This window comes from Mesitornis unicolor, unplaced genomic scaffold (assembly GCF_000695765.1).
Source record: "Mesitornis unicolor isolate BGI_N332 unplaced genomic scaffold, ASM69576v1 scaffold8070, whole genome shotgun sequence".
Taxonomy (NCBI): domain Eukaryota; kingdom Metazoa; phylum Chordata; class Aves; order Mesitornithiformes; family Mesitornithidae; genus Mesitornis; species Mesitornis unicolor.
In genome coordinates, this window is record NW_010158904.1 from 83,007 (window position 1) to 104,927 (window position 21,921).

General features: G+C 40.2%; 1 protein-coding gene across 1 annotated transcript in view; it reads right to left on the minus strand.

Annotated features, from left to right (window-relative positions):
• The window catches only part of LOC104540978 (clavesin-2), a 51,935-nt gene extending 30,072 nt beyond the window's left edge, over positions 1–21,863 (minus strand). The window contains exons 1-2 of the mRNA XM_010184914.1: positions 21,475–21,863; positions 10,857–11,031 (exon numbers count right to left, since the gene is read on the minus strand). Of these exons, the coding sequence (XP_010183216.1) occupies positions 10,857–11,031; positions 21,475–21,863 (564 nt within the window). The remainder of the gene's footprint in view (positions 1–10,856; positions 11,032–21,474) is intronic.
• Between the last annotated feature and the right edge of the window lie 58 nt (positions 21,864–21,921).

Consider the following 21,921-nt stretch of genomic DNA (forward strand, 5'->3'; position numbering starts at 1 on the left):
GGAGAACAGAATTGGATCTCATACTGATAGCAATAGTATGAAGATGCCCTCAGGTTTTCCAGTGAAAACCAATTGCTCAATATTCCTAACAAAAAGCTTTCAAAAGCATGACCCAATGGAGCTCAGCGAATGCCCAAAACATATGTCAAACCTTGCTTGCATCTGTACAACCCCCAGAGATAAAGGATGGGAAAGTAAGTGGTTAAGGGGCTCAGCCAGTTTATCACTGATATATAATCCCTCATCATTCATAACTATTTAACTGTATCCCCTCATAATTGAAGTATGTTGCTGGACGTATGTATCTAACCCACATAATTCTTCTGGAAAATGGAAGGATTCGGGGAGGAACAGAGTTGCAAGGCATATTTGGTTTGTCCATGTCACTACGTAATGGTGGTGTGCTTACCAACTAAAACTAGCAGGGACAGATAATATATGGTGGTACGATATACACTAATTATCACAAGTGTTTGTCAGCTATGACTTAAAAAATGTTAATCTGTATTTTGTAATGATACGGCAGTATAGCTTTTAAAAATTTGTTTTAGAAATGACATTTTACTGAATGTGACTGGAAACAGCCATAAAATAGGAAATGGAATCAACCACTTTGAAGCAATTCAAGATCTAATCTGAAGGACAGCTTTTCAGTCTCCACACTGTGCTATACCTTGCCCTACCATTTCATAACTATCCTGTCTTCTCCTAACATCCCTTCTGCCCTCTTTTCTCCCCTGTTAAGCACTACCCTTTCAAAATCTTTTCCATATTCCTCACAAAATGAAGCTACGTTTTCATCGTAGACTCTGTTGCAGGTTGAAAATCCCTACTACAAAGGCTGGATTTTTAACTACTGCAGTTGAAATACTGAATGTATCCACGGTTTCTGCATGCAGTCACTGGTGTCTGGAGTGTCTATAGGGGTTTTTTTGTATGAAGGTCTGAAGGAGCCATTGCAGACCTTGGAAGACTGGCTGTACCTTGCAAAGACTTTGCGAAAACACTGGAGGACTACCAGTACTTTATCCTGGATCCTTCATTCTTAGCATGGTGGCTTTCAGCCAGAACATGCAGTGCTCTAGATGATACTTTCAGCCAAATAGCTTAGTGCAGGATGAAGGCACCTCTCAACAAACTCAGAAGATTTGTGGGTAATAAGGCACATTCAGTGTACTATCAGGTAAGAATTAACGGCAACTAGAGTTTAAACATACCTTTAGGGAGGCACTCTCCTGAATCACAGCAGAACCTTCACCTTCCAGAAAATGTTTTCAATAGGGCAAGTGCAAAGGGTTGAAATCCAGTTCTTCTCAGACAGAAAGCCCTCCCCAAAATTATTCTACCAAATCAAACATATTCTTAAGAATATAACTTATGCTTAATAACTTAAAAGAGCAAGAAATTAAAAAATACATTTGAAAATACAATCTTTAATCAGTGATTAAAGATTGCATTTTCCAGTGCCATTGTGTACAGCCACCTCAGATTTCAGCCCGTATCCATGTTTACATATTCATTATGTATAGACAAAACATTAGCGCTCAATTCTTTTTATTACAGAAGACACTGGAAAAGTTTACAAGCGCTATTTTCCCATTCCACCTAAGAAGTAGTCGGAAGTGGTTTTTTTAAGAACTTATTCTCATCTTAAAAAAATATGCAGGAATTGACTGGAAAAAACCTGGTTCTGGAGTGGGTTTTTTTGAAAAACATGTATTATCCAAGTTGGAGTATGATTTTTAGAAAGAGTTTGTACTTATTTTTTCCTTAAGAAATGCAATTTTCTTTTGTGTTATAAGTTTAAACTATCAGATTCTGAACTACTTTAAATCAGTAGTGGCACTTATTTAAACATAGTTATGCTTATTAAAACATAAGAGAATTTAATTGTCTTAATTTTTTATGATTATGAAACATGAGATGAGTGAAATCATCACTAGCTATATAATTTCACATTTTTATGGTGCTTTGCCCTAGAGAAACTTCCCACATTTATTTTTCAACTTTAGTGAAATACTACAGCAGTGCTTTTCCTGCAAGCCAATCACTTATAACCAAAGTCAAATTGGATTAATAAAAATAGTTGTCATAGGAGGTGAACACTTGCTAAGGAATATAAACAAAATTACACTGTATTGTTCTGAGGCACTGAAGGCTGAGCTGATATCACAGGGACTATGTGCAAAGGTAGTATGTACGGAAAACGATAACATAAAGCCAACTGTGCACAGCCTGATAAAATCACAGAGGATTTATGAGTATCACAGAAAATAAAGGTTAGACTGATTTTCAAAAATTATTTCAAAAATGATCCAGCATATTTCTCTGAGGTAAACCTGAAAGATGTGTATATAAAGTGGATTGATAACACAAGCAACTTGGAGAATATTTTTTAAAAAGTAAATTTAAGCTCCCCAAATAAAGAGGATCCCACTGATTCTCACATCTTACCATATCCAGTGGCAAACAAGACAGGAAGAACATCTCCAGGTCCTGATTTTGAATCACTGCTGTTGCAGATAGATACTCCATCAAACAACTCCTTTCCTTGAGTTACTGAGAGTCACACACGAATTCCTGCTTTGGACCCACACCATGTGGTGAAACAGCAAACGGTTTTGTAGGAGGTGACATTTTGAAATAGAAAAATTAGGATTAATGCCAAGAGGAAATCTAAAGAGCAAGAAGTCATACAAGGTTTCCAAAGAATGTGCCAGACTTGCCTTCAAGACTTTAAATTAAACTGTGTGAAGTACTAGAAAATATAGTGCATGAGATAATCTGCCTTAGCAGGCAGTATCCACTTCATGGCCTTAAGATACTGAAGCAAAGAGAAATATCTAGACCTTGACTGAGAAAAATCACTTCCAAAAATAATTACGTATTTTGGATCTGCAGAATGGTCATAACCATATAGTTGTTGAACTGTGGCCTACCAGAGAGAACAGAAAGTCAATCATGGTGCCAAGAGTTAATTCCTTACACTGAGTCTGTGCTATAAGCCCTTCTTTTCTTATACTGGTGCCACTCACCTCAGCATAATATTAGTTTTTCAGCTTAATCAGGGCAACTTAGTCACTCTCTTTATTTAATACAGATAGATTTAGTTTCCTGATTAAAAAAAATAAAACAGAAAAGTGGTTAGCATTTAGCAAAAGCTCATGAAAGAGGCAGTCTGCATGTACAAGAAGAATCTTCTATTTTCTTTCTCTCAAGCTGCAAAAATTTTAATTGAATGTTTTTCTCTGTTGACAGAACTGATGGAAAAATGTCAACTATGAGAATGTTCATTGGCTTCTACACTAACTATGGCTACTTTGTTGAAGTAAAAGAAAACTTCAGGTACAAAAAACGCTTTTTTCCAGATCATGCCATGTCATTTCAGTACATCCCAAGAAGCATTCAGCATCTCCTGCCCAGCCCCATGAGTTGTATACACAACTGAGTAGACTACCAGGACTGTTTCCTTAACACCCTGGTGGCTAAAAGACTCGCCTGATACATGAACAGATCAGGACTCACTCTCTAGTGCTGCTTTCCAGAGTGGTACAAAAAGCAATGGGAACACTGGTTAAGGGAAAGTTTGAAGTATTTGGACAGTGAGACCACAGAAAGCTGAGATGTCCTAAGGAGTCTAAGATAAACTTAACACGCCATGCAATCACTCATGGTGACTAAGGTTTTGGAGCATGACATCAGGACACTGAGACAAGAAAAAAAATCCCCATCAGTGAAGACTAGTACAAAGTAAGGCAATGTCAGCAGTGGTGGGATGAGGAAGTGGTAGAACAAGGGCAAAGGCTGCTTGGAGGGAAAAGGGCAGGAGGAATGGGCAGCAGAGTCTGTGCCTGAATGAAAGCCAAGATGCCCTCAACTAATCACGCCTTGCTTACAGCTAATGTCTGCAAAACACTGGCAAAGTGCCCGCTCTCTTTCTCACGCAGGTTCACACAGAGGATGACAACCTACTGCAGGCAGTTACTCCACTAGCTCCAGTGGCAGTGTTTGCATGGGGGATATTTAACTCGATTAAGCACCCTTGGAGTTTTCAGTAAGAAGCCACACATCAGAGTTTCTGGAGGTGAAAGGGGATTCACTTTACTGCTTCTTACCACTTGCTTCAAAGAGGCAGCAGCTCACACAGTGTTACATGCATTCAAAGAGCATCTAATGAAGAGCTCTAAGTTTAGGCCATCCTAGAATTCAGACTCCTAGCTTAGGAGTTCAGGATCAAGACCTTAAAAGTCTTGAATACTTTTGATAAAGAATAGATGGCAGCTGGACTCTGAACATATAAGGGTGACTGAAAATCAGACTATGGCCAATCACAGTGGGCACTCCAAATTAGCAGACACTTTTAACAGTAATCTTTCAGTGGAATAACTCTCAGCTGGAAAAAAAATAGAAAAGATAATAGTATCCCTTCATCTTAAAAATGTGTTTGTGAGAATAAATAAATTACCATTTGAAAGGCATTCAACAATATTTTATTGACGAGCATCATAAAAGAATCTGGCAAGGAAATTAATTATTCTGTCTTCAGATAACACGTTAACAGCTGGGACCACACTGAATAATGGCTTTGTCTACACAGACGTGCCTGTAAGTAACTGAACTCAAGCTCTGGCCATCAAGTCTGTCCTCACCTGGCAGGTTAAGCCCATGCAGACAGTGGATGAGGAGCTATAATTAACAATCACTTCCAATCCATCCTGTTTCCACAATAAATTACTGGTAAGCCTTTTTGATGGCCTTTTTACAAGGAGAGAAGATCAAATATATGCAAACCCTTGTAAAATAACAAGCTCTTAAGAAAAATGCCTCATTCTGCTGCTGCTAGAGAACATGAGTTAAACTGGTGCAGAACTGTGCTGTTTAGACATTCTTGCATTCTCTGGGCTGGTCCTGGGCTCAGGGGACTCTGGCATTTACAAACAGCTTAATTCTTTGATAAAAAAACTGAATGAAAGCAGCTACATGATTTACTAGCCCTCCTGAAAGCAGAAGATATTCCCATTAAAAGCTTGAGCCTGCTACTTCTTTATATGCTCAGAAACACTATATGAAGTGTCAGGACCCTATTCTCAAAAACCGGCGGCAAACTTCAGAGCTGCATTACTGTTTTTTATAGTTTGAAGTTTGGATGCAAAGACATTTAAAGCTCTTTTTTGTGGTCTGCTACTCACTGATACTCATTACTGAGTTCCTTAAGCTCATTATTAACAGTTGCATGCACTGCACAGAGCATGTGACCATGTAATTATATGAAGACAAAATACTGTTTTTAGAGGCATCTTTAGTTCTGGAAGTTCCTGACTTAGGGAGTTCCTGACTCTTGACACTGCAACCTGCTGGTTGTATACATGCAGTCCAGAACTAAGTGGTTAAATTTAAGCACTATCTGTGGATATCTAAATAGAAAAGTGAAGCAACCAGGATGTTCAGATAAGATTCCCTGAAAGATACTGATGAAGTTCATGCTTAAACAAGATGGGAGCAGTAAGCCCTTTCATCACCAGCCTATACATGCTCTGGTCTCTGTTACTTCCACCTCACGCTGCTGCAGCAGATCTGACTGGGGATATTGTCCTGACAACTCACAAGAGTAGCTGTTTGAAAGAGATTTTGGATAGCAATAGTAGCTGCAAGCATGCTGTCTTCATGTTCTTTCTGTTTTGGTTTCATGTTCACAGTAATGAGTTTGTTTTCACTTATGAAGCCTTCCTTTGTTACAAAAAAGTCACAGTTGAAAGACCTGCCTTGTCCTGCACAACACTATTGCTCTCTCTTCCTGTAAATATCCTCAACCCAAAAGCAAGAGTCTTCTGTCTTCTGCAACAACGCTGACTGCCCACATATGCTCAGCTCCCAGTTTAAATGCATATTATCTCTATTTCCCCAGCTTTTTACCTAGAAGAAAAGCATTAATATTCAGCCACCAGTAACTACACAGTTTTGCAAAGCATTTGGAGGTACAGCCTGCCTGAGTGACAACATGCAAAACAAATCTGTCATGTATGCAACTACTATTATGAGCTAAATAGAAATCAAGTATTTAAGAAGGATTTAGTGTTCCAGGTTTTAGAATCCTACATATTAGTTAATCAGTTAAAGTGTTTTATGCATACCCACAACTTTCCATTTTGCAAAGCTCACTTATAATTACATCCAAAGCTGTCTGTCGGAGTTAATAATAAAACCTAACTTTCAATATAGTTTTCCAATTGAATTTTTGGTCTTTGACACTGTTTTTACCTGCTTTGTGAAAACAATGCTCTCTTGATACTTAACAAAAAGCCCATATAGGTAGCTGTAAAAGGACTATCACAGAGAGAAGAATCACACCCAGAACCTTCTCCTTCCTTCTGCCCAAGAGTTCTCAGCTCAGTGTTCAGGCAGAAGGGGCCACAGGAGTGCCAGGAGCAGTAAAATGAAACAAAAGTTATTAACAATGGGAGAAGGAGAGTGGATTATACACTTGACTTAATCATGTCCCACCAAAAGTCCATCTCATCCCTTATCTTGTTCTTAACAGAGGCCAAAAATGAGAGCCTGAAGTAGATACAATGCGAACAGCATATATGATAGTTCTACTCAGCATTCATCTCATGTCCAACTATGTGCAGCCTGAGGAATTCTGAACTCTGATGTGATTTTTATGTATTTAGTAATCCTCAGGTCATGTCTTCCACAAATGTATCCATTTTCCCTGAACACAAATAAACTTTTAGCACTCTGAATTTCCCACAGCAAGGCGTTCCACAGGTTATGTTGATATGGTACAAAGCATCACTGTGTCATATAAATAGCCAGTATCATCTGATGATACCCATTTCTGAAAATGGAGGTAACAAAGTACATATGCTGCTTGTCCACTATCTCCAGTCAACCATGACCTTGTTTATATCCTGGTCTGACTTCATAAAGGACCTTGCTTTAAGCAGGAGGTTGGACTTGATCTCCTGAGTTCTCCTCCAATATTAATTATCCTGTGAGTCTATGGTTTTGTAGATACCTGTAGTTTCCCTCCACAGTTTTTCTTACTTCATCCAGAAGAATTCCAGCCAACTTAGTTGTTCCTTATACAGAAGCCAACCCATACCTTTTGGGTTTTTTTGCCCTTCTCCAGTCCTACAGTAGTCTTTCTAAGATAGAAAAGCAAAGGCATCCACAACATTCAAGATGGAAGTGGTGGCACAGATTTTAGCTCTGGCTTCACCATGTTCCCTGCTCTCCATTCCTTCTCCTACAATTCCTAACATTTGATCTGCTTTTTTGACCAACATTATGTATTGAGATGATTTTTTCATAGAGCTATTTATCAGACCATAACAAGAGCTTAGAGTTCATCACTGTCTATGGAAAGTTAGGACTGGTTTTCTTCTGAGCTCTCAAGAGTTCTCCTTTCTACAGGAAAAGTAGCTGAAGCATGCAGACTGTAAACTCTTGCTGGTGAAAGAGGCAAAATTTTGTAAATTTTTTCGAAGTTTTTGAAAGGGACTTATTCAAGGCACTCAAGTGTTGCAGCCCACAATGCTGTAACACTCCCTGCTTCCAGGAACTCAGGTGCTGACTAACATGAGTTCCTTCGCAAGCCCAAAATCAGTGCTTGGCTACAGAAACCAATGAATGGGGAAAAGTGGGCCCCTAAAGACTGGGATTCACAAACACCCATGCATTGAATACTCTGAGGAGAGTCAATACAAAATGCTAAAGTCAGAACATGGGTTTCAGACTCACCTCTCGAAGAAAGTTTTCCTTCTGCTCAGGTTTCACAGGTCTGAGCTCTTAACTACTTGTAAGCACCTAATCCAGACAGACCCTTCTCAGAAAATAAGAGTATTACATGTTGCATTTGCTTATGTTCTTATTCTTTACTATGGAAGGTGTAGGGCCTCTAGGTGCAAATCTTCCTTCTCACTGACCAGGAGCCACATAAACGCTATAGCCACCAGCATCCACAGGGAAGAGTAGTGCTCCCTTTTTCCAAAAGCACAAGGCCAGTGTATGTTCTAGGACTGGAGCATCAAGAGTCCCAGCCAAGAGCTCCAACCTCCACAGGAGGTTTTTGCTTCTTGGCTAGCAAGTAAAAAATTTGAGGAAAAAATCAACACTGACCTACACTGCACAAATTGGTTATTGCAGCACTGTTGGGATGGATATGCTGAAAATTCGTATTGGTCTACTGATAATTACTGTCCTTTAACATTAAAAATCCCATGGCCAAAAGGCTCTTTTCCCAAAAACAACTACCAAGGAGGATTTTCTAATGTATACAAGTCAGGTAGGGCTATGAGTCTTTTCATACTCCCATTTAACATATATATATATATGCAGACAAAGTGTATAGCAGAACTCGTCTTCAGAAGAAAACTGCATGTATTTACTTATCTTACTTTCAAAAGAAATTTCTTAAAAAATAAGCAGTTGTGAAGAGCCCAGAGTACCACAGCCTGCAATCATATCTCTTTGGTATGCACCATATTGCATATTCTTCTCACTATGGAAAGTAAGCAAATATAATGCAAATGCAGTAGATTTCATTCAGGAGGCAAAGGGATTTGGTTAACAACAAATTCAGTGGTCACTAATCCCACTTTCCCTGTCCCTTTCCACCCAAGTAACAAATATTTAAATTCCCCAAATGGTAAAGTTCAGCATCTTGAGCCCTATTAAATCTTATAAGCCAAAGTAAATTTCATTTCTCTGATTAAACAGAGAGTATTCACAAAGATCATAAATAAACAGTGTGTGTGAGTTGTTCTTGTTCTTTTTCATACCACCTGACTAAGCACTTTTTACTTTGACAACATTCAGAATGATGTTTCTGCTGCATATTTTTGTCCAAATAAAAGGCAGTTGAGGGTAAGGGAATGTAACATTTAAGGCATGAAATCTTGTAAGAAGGCGCAAATAAATGTGTGCCTTGCCCAGGGTCTCTCTATACCACCTTTCCAGCATGCTTTCCTCTTATTTCCTTCCTAATATCTAAGTAAAAGAAAAAGAAAGGAAAAAAAAAAAGAAATTAAACGTAAACAACTCCCCAAGTAGTATACTTACTGGGAAAATATCACTAAAGAGTCAGTCAATTTTACTAGTATAAGAACGTTAGCCCTCATTCCCTCGGTGGTTCTCCACAGAAAATTAAACACTGCATTACATGAGCCCAAATAATGGATTTTTTCAAAAGACTTGTAGTAAATGATCTTGTAAAAGTTGCTTCTTACAGATAACAATACCTGTCACAGATTAGGACAGATTCCTTGAGCTTCACTACAGTTTTATTTCACTTTTACCATTTGAGTGCCTTATTCCCTTTTCTAGAGCATTTCATGCCCAGTTTTACACCTCTAGTGTCAACACAACTGAAAACAGTGGGCACAAAATGATGTCCTGTGTGCCAGTCACCATCAGACTCAGGATATTTGAATGTACAAAGCTGGGGGCATGAGTAAGTCAGGCCAACGGACTTCACCTCAACTCAGTAATGAACCAACTAATTGCAGGAGAACACAGAGTCTCAGAGCCCACCTGAAGTTTGGTAGGTCATCCATCATATTTTCAGGTGCAATTATCCACTGCAGCTCTCCTCCACATAACCGTCTCTAATTAATGTCCAAGAAGAAACACCACCATTTAAAAACAAAGACTACTAAAGTATTTATTCCTGTTCTAAACAAGGAAACAATGGCTAACTTGGAAAAACAGCACACAAAAAAAACCTTTGAAAGCGATAAAAGAAAATGCAACACAGCATCTTTCTGCTGCCTTCTGATGTAGTTCTCAAGACCATGGAATTACACCGTTGCATAAGGAAACACAACAAAATGATAATTGAGATCTTTGTCTCACGACTGTTACTAACCCTTCTGTGTGGAACAGCAGGCTGAATACTAGTTAAGCCATTTCAAGATTTAGATCAAAACTCTATACTACTGCTATACAAGTTTCTTCAAAAATAGCAATATCAAAGTGAAGAAAGTTCAAAGATAAGGCTGTTATTTTGTTTCATGAGTAATAAAAATGTATAAATTATAAAAACATCACAGAAAAGGAATATATGTCCTTGTAAAATGAAGGCACACTGCCACAGGAGTGAATTACTGGTATTTTTAATACAGCAACTCAAGCTCGCACAGCAAACAACTACTTTACAGATTCTAGTTTTTCATTTTAATAAGCATTAAAGAACATAGGAGACAGCCAAGAGTTATGTAGTATCCTTTCCACCACTGTGCCTGTGCCATGTAAAGTGCATTTGCAATGAGCAGAAAGAAATTTAAATCACTGTGCACTCAGTCCCAGAAGCTGCTGCGCAAATTAATCCTGACCTAGGAAAAGAGCCAAGCACATGCTGAGCTTTGAGTAAGTAAATAGTCCCAGCTAACTGTCTAATCGCAGTGCCCCGCACCTTTCAGGACAATTGATGTAGAGCCTGTCTCCAGTGGAATCAATGAAAAAAAAACCAACCTGGCGTGACAGCAGCAACCCATATTTCATTAGCCCTGCGCAAAATGACAAGATGAAGTGATTACTTCTAACTCGCTGCTGTAGAAACTACGGTCTGAATTCACAGGAAGCTGGCCACTTTGGAATAAAGACAGAAAAGTTATCTCTTATTTATGGCAAGAAGGAGTCTACACACCATGAGCTACTGCAGTTTGCTGACCAAGCTCACACGTTAGCTTGTGCCACTGTAGCTTAGCCTGTTCACCCATACCTTAGGGTGTTAATAGCCTTGCTACTCAGAAGTTCTTGGATTTTTGTTTTGCTCGGGGTTTTTTGCCACCTAGATTTGTAATGAACTGAAAAATGAAGGAGAATTAGGAAAAGAAAGAAATAAATAATGTTACCTGAAGGCCCTCTATGGCTAATCTAAGCATGCTTGGTGTGAGCTTGGAGGCCTGCTTGAAGGTGAAGTTGCTCCAGTCTATAATCAAAACAAATCCATTCACTTGAAGCTCTGGGTCTTCTATCATGGCTTCTAAAGAAAGAAGTATGGCGCGCAAAATATCCACCAGTGTGTACCTGCAAACATTAAGGGGAGACTGGGTTAGGAAAGGAGCAATGACCACAGACATGGAAAAGTTCTGAGCGTTCTTCCTTTGTACTGCTTGTCAAAAGTTTAAATTAAAGGAGTACAAGTGTATCCTCAGAAGTCATGGGTATGTAAAGCTGGGAGTCTCAAAAGCTCAGTTAGTTGAACTCACCCTCTGGAGCAGGATTATGTACCTCTAGACCATCAGCCAATCAGAACAAACTACAAGAATGTAACACACCAAAAGCAAATGTGAACTTTTCTGTAGACTCCTAATCTGCTTTAAGATCTAGGCATTTTATTAATTGTCTGTACAAACTTATCTATGCAAATTGTGTTTTTCTAAAATCATAATGATACCAAAATCTGAGTCTAACACCAGAAGCCTAGACCCAAAGTTTCCTCCTATATTTTCCCAAGAGATTGAAATAACAGCTTCTATAAAATTATCAGCTAAAAAAAGGATTTCCATATGCTCCCTGTGTCCCTCTCTCTGGGTAATGTTTTCTTTTAAATCTACAAAGGGTATTGCAGAAGGCTGATTATTCAAGTATCCTGAAAGCAGAAAGTAACACACATTAGGGCTTTGAGGCATTTCTAGCTAGGAGCAAAAGCAACCTTCTAAGAGTTACTTAACTGCCTTCTGAGTACTGAGTACTTTGTACACCAAAATTACTCCTTTCAGGAGTAAGTCTGGAAAATGGTATTCATCAGTCCTAGAATTTTCTACTTTAAATATGGGTTTACAAAGATGCCACCTACAATGTGTAATTACGTGTTTTACATATATGCACATAATCTTTTCTTAGATTGATGATCTTGTAAAAGAAGACATAATTCTGTATTGCCAAGCCCTGTTAAGTATAATCTTTCCTTTTTGAAGCTAAAGCACTTAATATAGCAGCTGAATAGCTTAAATATATACAGCAATGTCATCTTTAGATGCCATATAAGAGAGTTATTACTCAACCTTATACAGCTTATTGGTTGTTTTTTTTTTTAAGTGAAATATCTGAATAATCTGTGGTTTTCTAAGATGTATTAAAGTAGTTAAGTTTTTTGGATTTTTTGTCACCAGGCTATGTTTTATATCTACTTTTTTTTAAAGTAAGATAAATAGTTACTGAAATAGATGTAAATTTGTTAGTCTGCACCACATTACCAGACGTGGCATTAGAAAGCTAAACCAGAAAAATATCAGATAAGCAAATATTCCAGGAACAAAAGGAGTTAAATCTTCAGTGTATGTGCAGACATTTTTTAATAAGGCCCTTTAAAAGTCTCCCATGATGGCATCAAACATAGAAGTTCTCAAAATTATAAGTCCCCAGAGAAATCTTCACCATACTGCATATGTAGCAATGTGTGGCTCTTTAGAAATTACATTAAATTATACTGAATTCTACTTGCTGTAATACAATGAGCACGCCGTTCCATTGTGTACACAACTATATTTTGAAAGTATCTGCAAAAGGAAATAACACAAATGAAATTAATCTGCTCCAGCTGACTCCTCATATCTTTCCATCTTTTTTTTTTTTTAACCAACTAAAACTCAGCGAAATTCCCAAATACGCATTCCTAGGAAAGGGACTAGAAAAGGACTCTCATCAGTCTAACACAAGTGAACAAGGGAAAGTGTGTTTTCTCCAGAAAACATCAGGGAAAGCATTGTTTTACATGATTCTTCTCTTCATTTTGGAGACCCTTATTTTGTTTTGACTTTTGTTTGGTTGACTAGCGTAAACATTTTCATATTCATTCCTCTCCTTTTCACTTCTGAGATTTAACTTTTTTCTAAGGCTTTACTTTTCTGAGATCTAAGGTTTACAGGAAGTTTGGCATGTTCCCTCCTTTTTGTTCAGGTTTTTTCAACTGGGAGAGGAAACAGCACAAGAAAAATTCTTTTCTGTAATTTCCCTATGGAAATTCTAAAAATGCTAAAATTCTCCCTTTCTTTTTGGCAGAAAAAAAAAGAATCTGTTAATAGAATTTTTTTGGAAAAAAAGGACATGTCTTAAAACCAATTTTGAAGGAAAATGTTCAAAATCTGGATTGGGGCACCTAATCGAATTGTTAGTGCAATCTGATCGTGATGTTAGGCCAGGACCTCATTTTTGCAGTAGGCATAGTGAAGCAGACCTGGAGCACACTCCTTGCCCTGAGCAAACCTGCCCAGGGTAACAGGGGCTGGTGTGGCCGAGCCAGCACCTCAGGCATGACATGGCTGATGCTCTCCCTCTCAGAATAAGCAAACCAGCAAGCACATCCAGCGCCTCAGTGCAAAGAGAGACCTAAGGAAAAAATGAAATCATTCATCGGTTCTTTCCCAAAAGAGTTTGTGCATGAGAAGGCTAAGGGGAGACATTATAGCAGCCTTCCAGTACCAGAACGGAGCCTACAGGAAAGATGAGGAGGGACATTTCACAAGGGCACGTAGTGACAGGACAAGGGGTAATGGTTTCAAACTGGAAGGGGGTAGATTTAGGTTAGACATTAGGAAGTAATTCTTTGCTGTGAGGGTGGTGAGACACTGACACAGGATGCCCAGGGAAGTTGTGGATGTCCCCTCCCTGGAAGGTCAGGTTGGACAGGCCTTTGAGCAACCTGGTCCAGTGGGAGGTGTCCCTGCCCATGGCAGGAAGGGTGGAACTAGATGATCTTTAAGGTCCCTTACAACCAAAACCATCCTGTGGTTCTAGGTATAATAAGATACGAAGTCAGTGTTTGGCAGCATGAAGACTATAGACAGTTTAACTGGCACTGAAAAAGTTTTAGTTTGCCTAGTGCATCTGCAGATCACTTTATCTATCCAATACAACACTGGTGCATGGACAACGGAGGGCACCTAATCAACATGGGAACTAAAAATCCCCTATATGACATTCATTTTGTACAACTGCCAGCATCAGGATTAAAACATGCACTTAGCCTGAAGAAAGGAGGCTTACAGAATCATGTTCAGGGTCAGGGCTGGGCTCAGAGCATGGCCAACTGCCTTCAAACCCCTGGTTGCCTCCACAAGGTGGTGGGGGTCTCAGAAATACTATTTTTTTTCATCAGTTCATGAAATTAGATGGAGATACACTCTGTAAGAGGCCTTCCCAAGGGAAACATTGTACTAGGAAGGAAATTGCATCAGGTGAGACATTGGGAGAGGAGCTAATGCCTCAGTCTGAGGAAGATCATCTATTAGAGCTCATGCAAGAAACAGACATTAGAAATACTCAAATCCTAAAATTGGCCCCATTCCCACTTGAAATTTATGCTGCCTCACTCAGAAGATCTCAATCCTCAAGAAAAAAAGCTCCACGAAGCAGAAGGCTGCTGCAAGCACCCTACATTCCATCCAAGAAGATGGGTCCCCAAGAAGATGGGATGTAGATCTCTCATGTCCTCCCAAGGGCGTACAAGAAGACATCACATCCCTTGGATTAATGGCTCCCTAGTGGCACAAGACTGCTAGAAATTTGGTGCATGAGTGAGACATAAAGATTCTTTGTTTATGAGGCCAATCAGGTCCCTAAGACTGGCCATAAAATGCTTCTATATATACACCTAAGTGACGACGTATACATGTAAACACAAATATACCTTATGTTCTGAATTAATTCAAGTCAACAGGAAAACTGTCAGGCATCAATGAAACCAGGATTTTAGCCACTACAGAGAAGAACCAATGGTCGCAGGGCTGGGCCTCCACAAATCTATGTCATATTCACCATCACCGTAACTCCTATTGCAGATTTGCTCAGTGAGAGAAATAGAGTCCACAGCAACAATTATGGTATTTTGTGTTTACCCACTGAAAAAGACAAAAGGTTGTTTTCAGATTTCTAACTGAAAACAAGTCCTGAAGAACACAGATCTACCTAAAATCAAGCAAGAACACTTTCTGCCAGAGGAAGGTATCTAAAGTTCCCTTTAAGTCTAAAAAGCCACACCATAGGTATACAAGAACATGTCACTAACAACAAACCTAACACCTTCAGATACCCTTCAAGGCAATTAGTTGAAGTTGGAGCATGCATTCTTTAATGCATGTCTTCTCTTGATTTTGATACCTTACTTAAGTACAGTACAAAAAACCAGACAAGAATGACAAATCCATTGGTGAATATCTAAAGCAGTTTTTACTCTGGGCACATGCTGAGGCAAGCCAGAAATGTAAATCCAGTACGACTGATGAGATCTTAGGTGCTCCAAATGGCAAGCTAAGTACTGAAAGTATCAGCTAAAGAGCCCAAGCAAATGAAACATGATTAAAGAAACTATACTGAAGCTTTCACACAGCAATTATTTGCAGGAAGACTCATCTTTAATCCACTCCAACCCCATGCTGTTCAACATTTCACCTCACTGCTGCTATGGTTCACATCAGCACCCAGATGCACAGGCTTTGCCATAACATATGCTCCATTCTTAACTGGATATTAGGGAAATGAAAATCCTATGTAAAAAAAGGAGGAAAAAATTACTTTGGATTGTGTTGCTGAAATTTAATTACACACTGAAATAACTTTCCATATAGATACGGAAATGTAATCAATCAAAAGTGAGAAAAAAGGATAGGCTAGTGAGTGTGAAATAAATTTAGTCCAAGATTGCTTTGAAGAAAAGAAAGAAAAAATGCCTTTAAAGAAAAAAATATCAACATATTAGCTTTTAATTTTAAGACACCATGGTGAGACCCTCTCAGTCTGAGGGGAAGATGGTATTGTTTTATGCTTACCAATCTGTGTTAAATAACAGCGTGTATTTAGGGGACAGCCACTTATTTTGCCCTGGCCTTAGTTTTACAATGCCTGCTCCAGTGCTGTCAGGAACATAGGGTGTGCTGGGCCCGATTTGCTGCAGGGCATGTTCTGTAGCAGTCTGGAGTAAGACTGTGCAGAAATAAATCCTTATTTATTTATGGCTAAATTCAGTTGTGTTCACTTGTTTATACAGACTCTTATGGGACGTACTATAGGTAGCAAGGTATTACTAATTGCTAGGATAATCAAGAACTCACGGTTAATTTCAATGCATTTAATGCCCTCTATTTATAGAACCATGCTTAATTCAATTGAGAGCTTAAAATAACTTTTTAGCCCAGTTGTTACGGTGAATAACAAATGCTGGAAAAACATTATCGCATATATAATACACTCTTAACGTTCCTTTTCTGTGCGAGTCCCAGCTCAGGTTAAAATGAGGTGGGGACTGGTGTGCAGACACACTCCGCTACCTCTTGAAATTATTCATTCAGGTTGACTCTAAAGCAATGAGCATGAGGAGGCTTGACAAGTTAATAGCCACACTGACAGCGATTCTTTCTTTCAGATGCTTCGGGGTGGCTATCATTTCTACCATGACAGCGACAGAGCTTTCTAGGATAATGTCTCACTGAGGTCTGGATTTGTCAAGAACAGAACAGCTCCAACAATTAACCCGCTCTCTTGTAATTTAATGGTGCCAGCAATTTCCCCTTCACAGAAAGGTTCTTTGAGAAATTTTTTATGGGACCTGAACAGATTTAAAGTATGTCCGAGGATTTCTGGGGAAAACAGTCTGACAGACACTGCTATCAACTCTTGGTAGTACTTCACTACCTTTTTTTTTTTTCTTGGTTATGTGGTCTATGCATCCTCTTCACTCCCAGAGGCCACTGGGATTTCCACCAGGCCAACAGAAAGAGACAGAGAGAATGCAGGGTACAGGTGTCTCATGTCAAATCCAGCTGTATCAGTCATTTTTAATAAGTTATGTTCTTGATAGGTGGCATCCACCATATCATCCATTTAACCAGATTCTGGTTCCAGTCAATTCACATTTTCATTGAATAACAAATAATCTGATTTGGCACAGTTGCCCTACTATCTGTATTGCTATTTGTCATCTTCTCCCCTCCCCTCCCCTCCCCCAATATCAAGAAATTTCAAGCTATTTTGATAATTAAAACTGAGTGGCATGAGTCTGCCTCTCAGGATGCAAACTGTTAACTAGAAGAGATAAATGATAAGTTTTCTTTGCTGGAATTTGAGTCACGTGTCTCCTGAAGGTCCCAAACATGCGAGGAACACAGTCTGTTTTTTAAGTGCATCCATTTGGACAAGTAACGGTTTCTTTAAAATGAGCTCTTGTGTCACTGTGATTTAAAAGAGAAAGCTGGTCATGTCTCTAAGCCATCATCCCAATTTCTAACCTACTGTCTCGGCTTAATGTTTTTAGAATTTCAGTGAAACAAGAGCCTTCAAAATACACAAAAGAGTACCCAGAAATGATCCCTCAGATCTCCTTGGTTTGTCAGTCTGGGTGCAGATTTGAATGCTGAAAAGATGGTGTATCGAAACTTCTCTTACAGTTATTCTGCTTAAATAGCTACATCATACCCTGGGGGCACTTATTCTAAAAACAAAAAGCACCACCAATGTTAAAAAATGCATAGAAAGCCAGAAACTGCTTCAAATATTTTACCAGATTAGCTTTTAGATTCAGATTTGATATCATTCATTACCTCTTGTGTTACCAATGTCTATCAGTTACAGCCATAGATGAAGATTCAGCTGACCTAAATTTCACATTAGCATTGATCAAAAAGATCCCTAGCCAAAACACTCACAGTTTAAATACAAATGACAATAGGCACATACAGATAACTGGAGGAAAGCTAGGAAACAATAGGACAGCATCAGTCAGCATGAAAAATGACAGTATTTGCACTAGTTAATAATTATTATTTGAAAGATATTACTTCTAAACAAAAATTGACTCCATTGACTAGGTATTTTGTTACTGTTAATATATTATTATTGTTAGCATTGCTATTTATTTTGTCACACTGCCTCCATCAGAGCTTGAAAAACTCCTTGCCTGTGGTTAATAGTGAGCTGAGGAGCAGACCAGCCTCCTAATAGCTACAGAATTAAAATTTGTATTTAATGGGAGGAAAAGTTTCTAGCACTTCTACACATGAAAGCACAGTTTTGAAAGCAAAGCAGAGGACTCCGTCTTTGCCTTGCTGTAAATCATCTGATGCAACAGCAGAGCTAGCGGCAAGAAGTGCAGTATTCACTGAGGGTGGGGTAAGCTGACTGGGTCACTGTGACACTGACACAAACTCGGTATCCCTGCACTTTTCTACTGCACTTTCCTATTACACTTTCTAGGAAAAGTTCTGAAATAATTAATTCAGGGAAAGCTTTGAAATAAATAGCATCAAAATGGACTGATTTTCCTAGAGAATTTGTATACAGGTGCCACAAAGCATATAGAAGAGCATGCATGACAACACATCCCTTGCCGCGGGGAGTTGAAGTTAATTGTACCATTAACCAAAAAAACCCTTCACCAGCTGGACGCATTAAGAAACAGGGAGTCTTCAAACACACGTATACACCTACAAGCCAAAAGTAGTTATGAACTAACAATCTGGAAGCTAATAGGGAAGCTGATCTGTCTTCGAGCACTATAAAGCCTCCTTGACAGGAATGTCACCCATCTTTACTTTCCCCATAGTAGAGACAGGGTGAAGAATTAGGCAGGGTCCCATTGAAAAGCTGCTGGGCTACTCGGTGCATTATCCCTCACCCTTCCTTCTTTTTGTTTGTTTATTTTAAATACATGTCTGATGTAGTTGTTCAGATGGTAGGACATCTGGTACAGTTTTCAGGCCCTGCTTTCATTTCATGATTTAACATCTAGTACACAGGCTTGTTTTACCATAGGAATTTTCTCCATCCCACGCTTTTCCTTCTAATTGGAACTATGTAAATCATGGGCTGCCAGTGCTATATAAGTCATCTATAGTGTGTCTGCTATTCATTTGAGTAACAAATTGGAACTTTTTGTTTATAATTGTTACATGCTGGCCATAAGAAGTCGTACACACATGATAAATTTGGAGGCTTGCTGTGCTCAATTAGCTTAGTTTACAAAGCATATGAAGAGGTCCTAACACGACAGACTTCAAGAAGCAATCCTCCTAGTGATGCTGTAAGAGGAGCACTGGTTTACGTACTTTAAGATCTCAAGTCACTTAAGCCATAATCTTGAGACATATTGCATAGCGGCTCCAGTGCAAGTTCCATATGCAGTACTCCCCCAGGCTCAGTTGCTGAACATCAGATAATGGAAAACACTAAGTTGATTAGAAAAGAAAGTGACCCAGCTCCATTCCCAGATCTGTCACTGACGTGTCATGTGTCTTGGAGCGAGCCACTCCCCACAGCTGGGCTGCAGCTCTCTCCCCTTTGTCTGAGAGGTCTGTCTGAAAACAAATCCCTTGCTCCAGAGGAGAGGCGGACCCTGGACGGGCAGTGCTGAACAGCAATAGGCACCCAATTGCAAACGTGGCCATTAGGTACTCTGGTGTACACCAGTCACTTTGCTCTTATAGCATAAATAATAACAACTGTACCAATAGGACTTCACGAAAAAGATCACAATAGATTTACTGTTGTGTCAGCAAACCTCATGTAGTTTAACTATCTGCACATCCAAAATTAAGCATAAACCTATTCTTTTCACATGGCAATTATCTTTTAAATGCTACTTTACCTCTGAATTCAAATTCTTGGTGTTCTTTTGACTAGGAACTAATGATCTTAAAAGTGTCACATAAAGCTTTGGGGTGTTTTTCATTCATGAGTAATAACAGTATACAGTAGGCCACACTACCTCTAACAAGAGAACTTCTTCATGCAGACGTATGACTTAATAAAAGGCCTAAACATCCATTTCTTTGCTAATTCTTCATTTGGGGATTTAAAAAAAAAAATTGACCTGGTCCTTATGTGGGAAATAAGGAAGGTCCTTAGGTGGGAAATGAAGTTCACTCAGAGAGTCCTTAGCCTCCTCACCACTGCTTCCTCACATGGCTGCTTTGGCTCCATCTGCCAGAAAACCAAAGCACGGAAAGGATGCTGGCCCCCAGCTCTGTGTACATTCATCCACACTTTCTAGTTGTTAGCATAGTCATGGGCAGTTTTGTGCCAGACAGCTTTCTCCAAATCCCTGGGCATGATTCATGAGTTAGCAAGGGCCAGAAAAGTCTCTCTTTTGACAGTGTGGATGTAGCCACTCTGTCTGGAAAGGAGAAAAGCCATGGTGGGCCATGGCCCTCCCAGCAGAGACCCATCCCTCACTGTAACACCAACTGCTGCAGGGAGCTGTGGGATCACTCCCTGCAATGGCTGTGGACACATTCTACAAGAGGACAGCTACACCCACACTTAAAGGGCAAGCTTAAGCATGCCAGTCCCCCAGATTTTGTCATTTCTATCTACACTGCAAGCTACTGAAACACTCCTCATGTTTCAAACTAGTTGAGCTTGGGATATGTGCACTGAGCACTCAGCACTGCCTCTGCCCAGCCCCTGCTGACTGCACAAAAGATGATTTGAGTTCATTGGAAGGCAACCAGCAAGATTTTAAGTTTTCTCACTAGGACATGCTTCAGATGCGAAGCCTGCTTTCAGGTTGGGAGCCTAGGGAAGCCATGCTGTGCTCACAGGAGCAGGCTTTAGAGTTCAGTCTTAACAGATTCATTAATTTACATGTACTGAAAATCAAACAATTTTTGTGAGTGTAGTTTTAGACTGCAGAAGAAACTGGGCATGACACACAATGAGGTATTTAGAATAATCAAATAGTGTCACACAGTATCAAGTTGGTTGCTAAAAGAAAGGATCTTGATAGGAGACAGCTATTGGGTCAGCCTGCTAAATCATTTCAAGCTAGAATAGTCCCCAGAAGGACCAGGAATTGTTCTGAAGAGGGCAATAGCCTCCTTCAATTTGCTACCAAAGCTTTGTGTGCTCGGATCTCATTATGCAGGGAATTCACACTTAGAGCAGCGTAATGGGGAAAACAAGTGGTTGCTCTAACTTCCATCCTGGCATTTCCAGTTGGCTCAGGAAGAGCTTTCTTTAGCTGAGGGAACATATTTGAAGCCTCAGTTTCCTGCATAGTCAAACTTTTCAGCTCAAAAGCCACGATGGATACTCCTGCTTTGTACGCAGTATCTCCCACTTTCTCCTCTGGCACCTGAGCAGCTCTGTGCGTGCTGAAGCAGAAACACCAGCACGGAGATCGCAACCAGCCTTTGTCAGTGGGATAAGCACCATCATCTGCCATGCCAGCTCACTTCGGCTAAGGGCAGAAGGGCGTAAACCTCACATCAGCCAGTTGAGAAGAGACCTGAGCAGTTGCTGCTTCCCTCCCAAAATCCAGACCCTAAAGGATGAGAAGGTTGAAAAGGCCCTAAGCCACAAAACACATTTCTTCCTTCTCTTCTCCCTCTGCTTTGCAGGCTGTTGCCCAGCCCCTCCGTGGGCAAAGCCGGGTGTGTCCCTGCTGCCCACCCATCCTCTCCCTGGTCTGCCACTGCTTTTCCCACGCATTGCCTGGAGGAAGAAGGGAGTTAAGGTGAGCGGGTGCTCTGCGTTTACCTGCTCTGGTCCCAGTTGGCTGCAAAAAGGACGAGGATCTTCCTGCCGTAGTGGTCCAGGTTGGCCAGCCCTCCAGGGAAGCCATCCTTCAGCGCCTGCTTGATGCCCGGGTCAGTGGCCTTGAAGCTCTTGAACATGTCCAGATTCTGCTGGCGATATTCAAAGTACTGGGCCAGGAGGCGAAACGCCTCGAAGTGCTGAAACTTCCTGGCCCGCAGGAACCGCAGGATGAAGGCATCGTCGGTGCGGAGGAAGCCGATGTCCGGCCGTGTGATCACCATGTCCCGCACCTCCTGGATGTCCTGGTGCAAGGTGTCGGGGTTCTCGTTCAGTTCCAGCCGGGCTTTCTCCAGAGTCTCCGGGGAGAGACCTGCCTGCAAATGAGTCATGGCGCTGCCCTCCTCCTCCTCCCCGCTTCTGCCGCTTGCGCTCCTCAGCCTCCCGGCC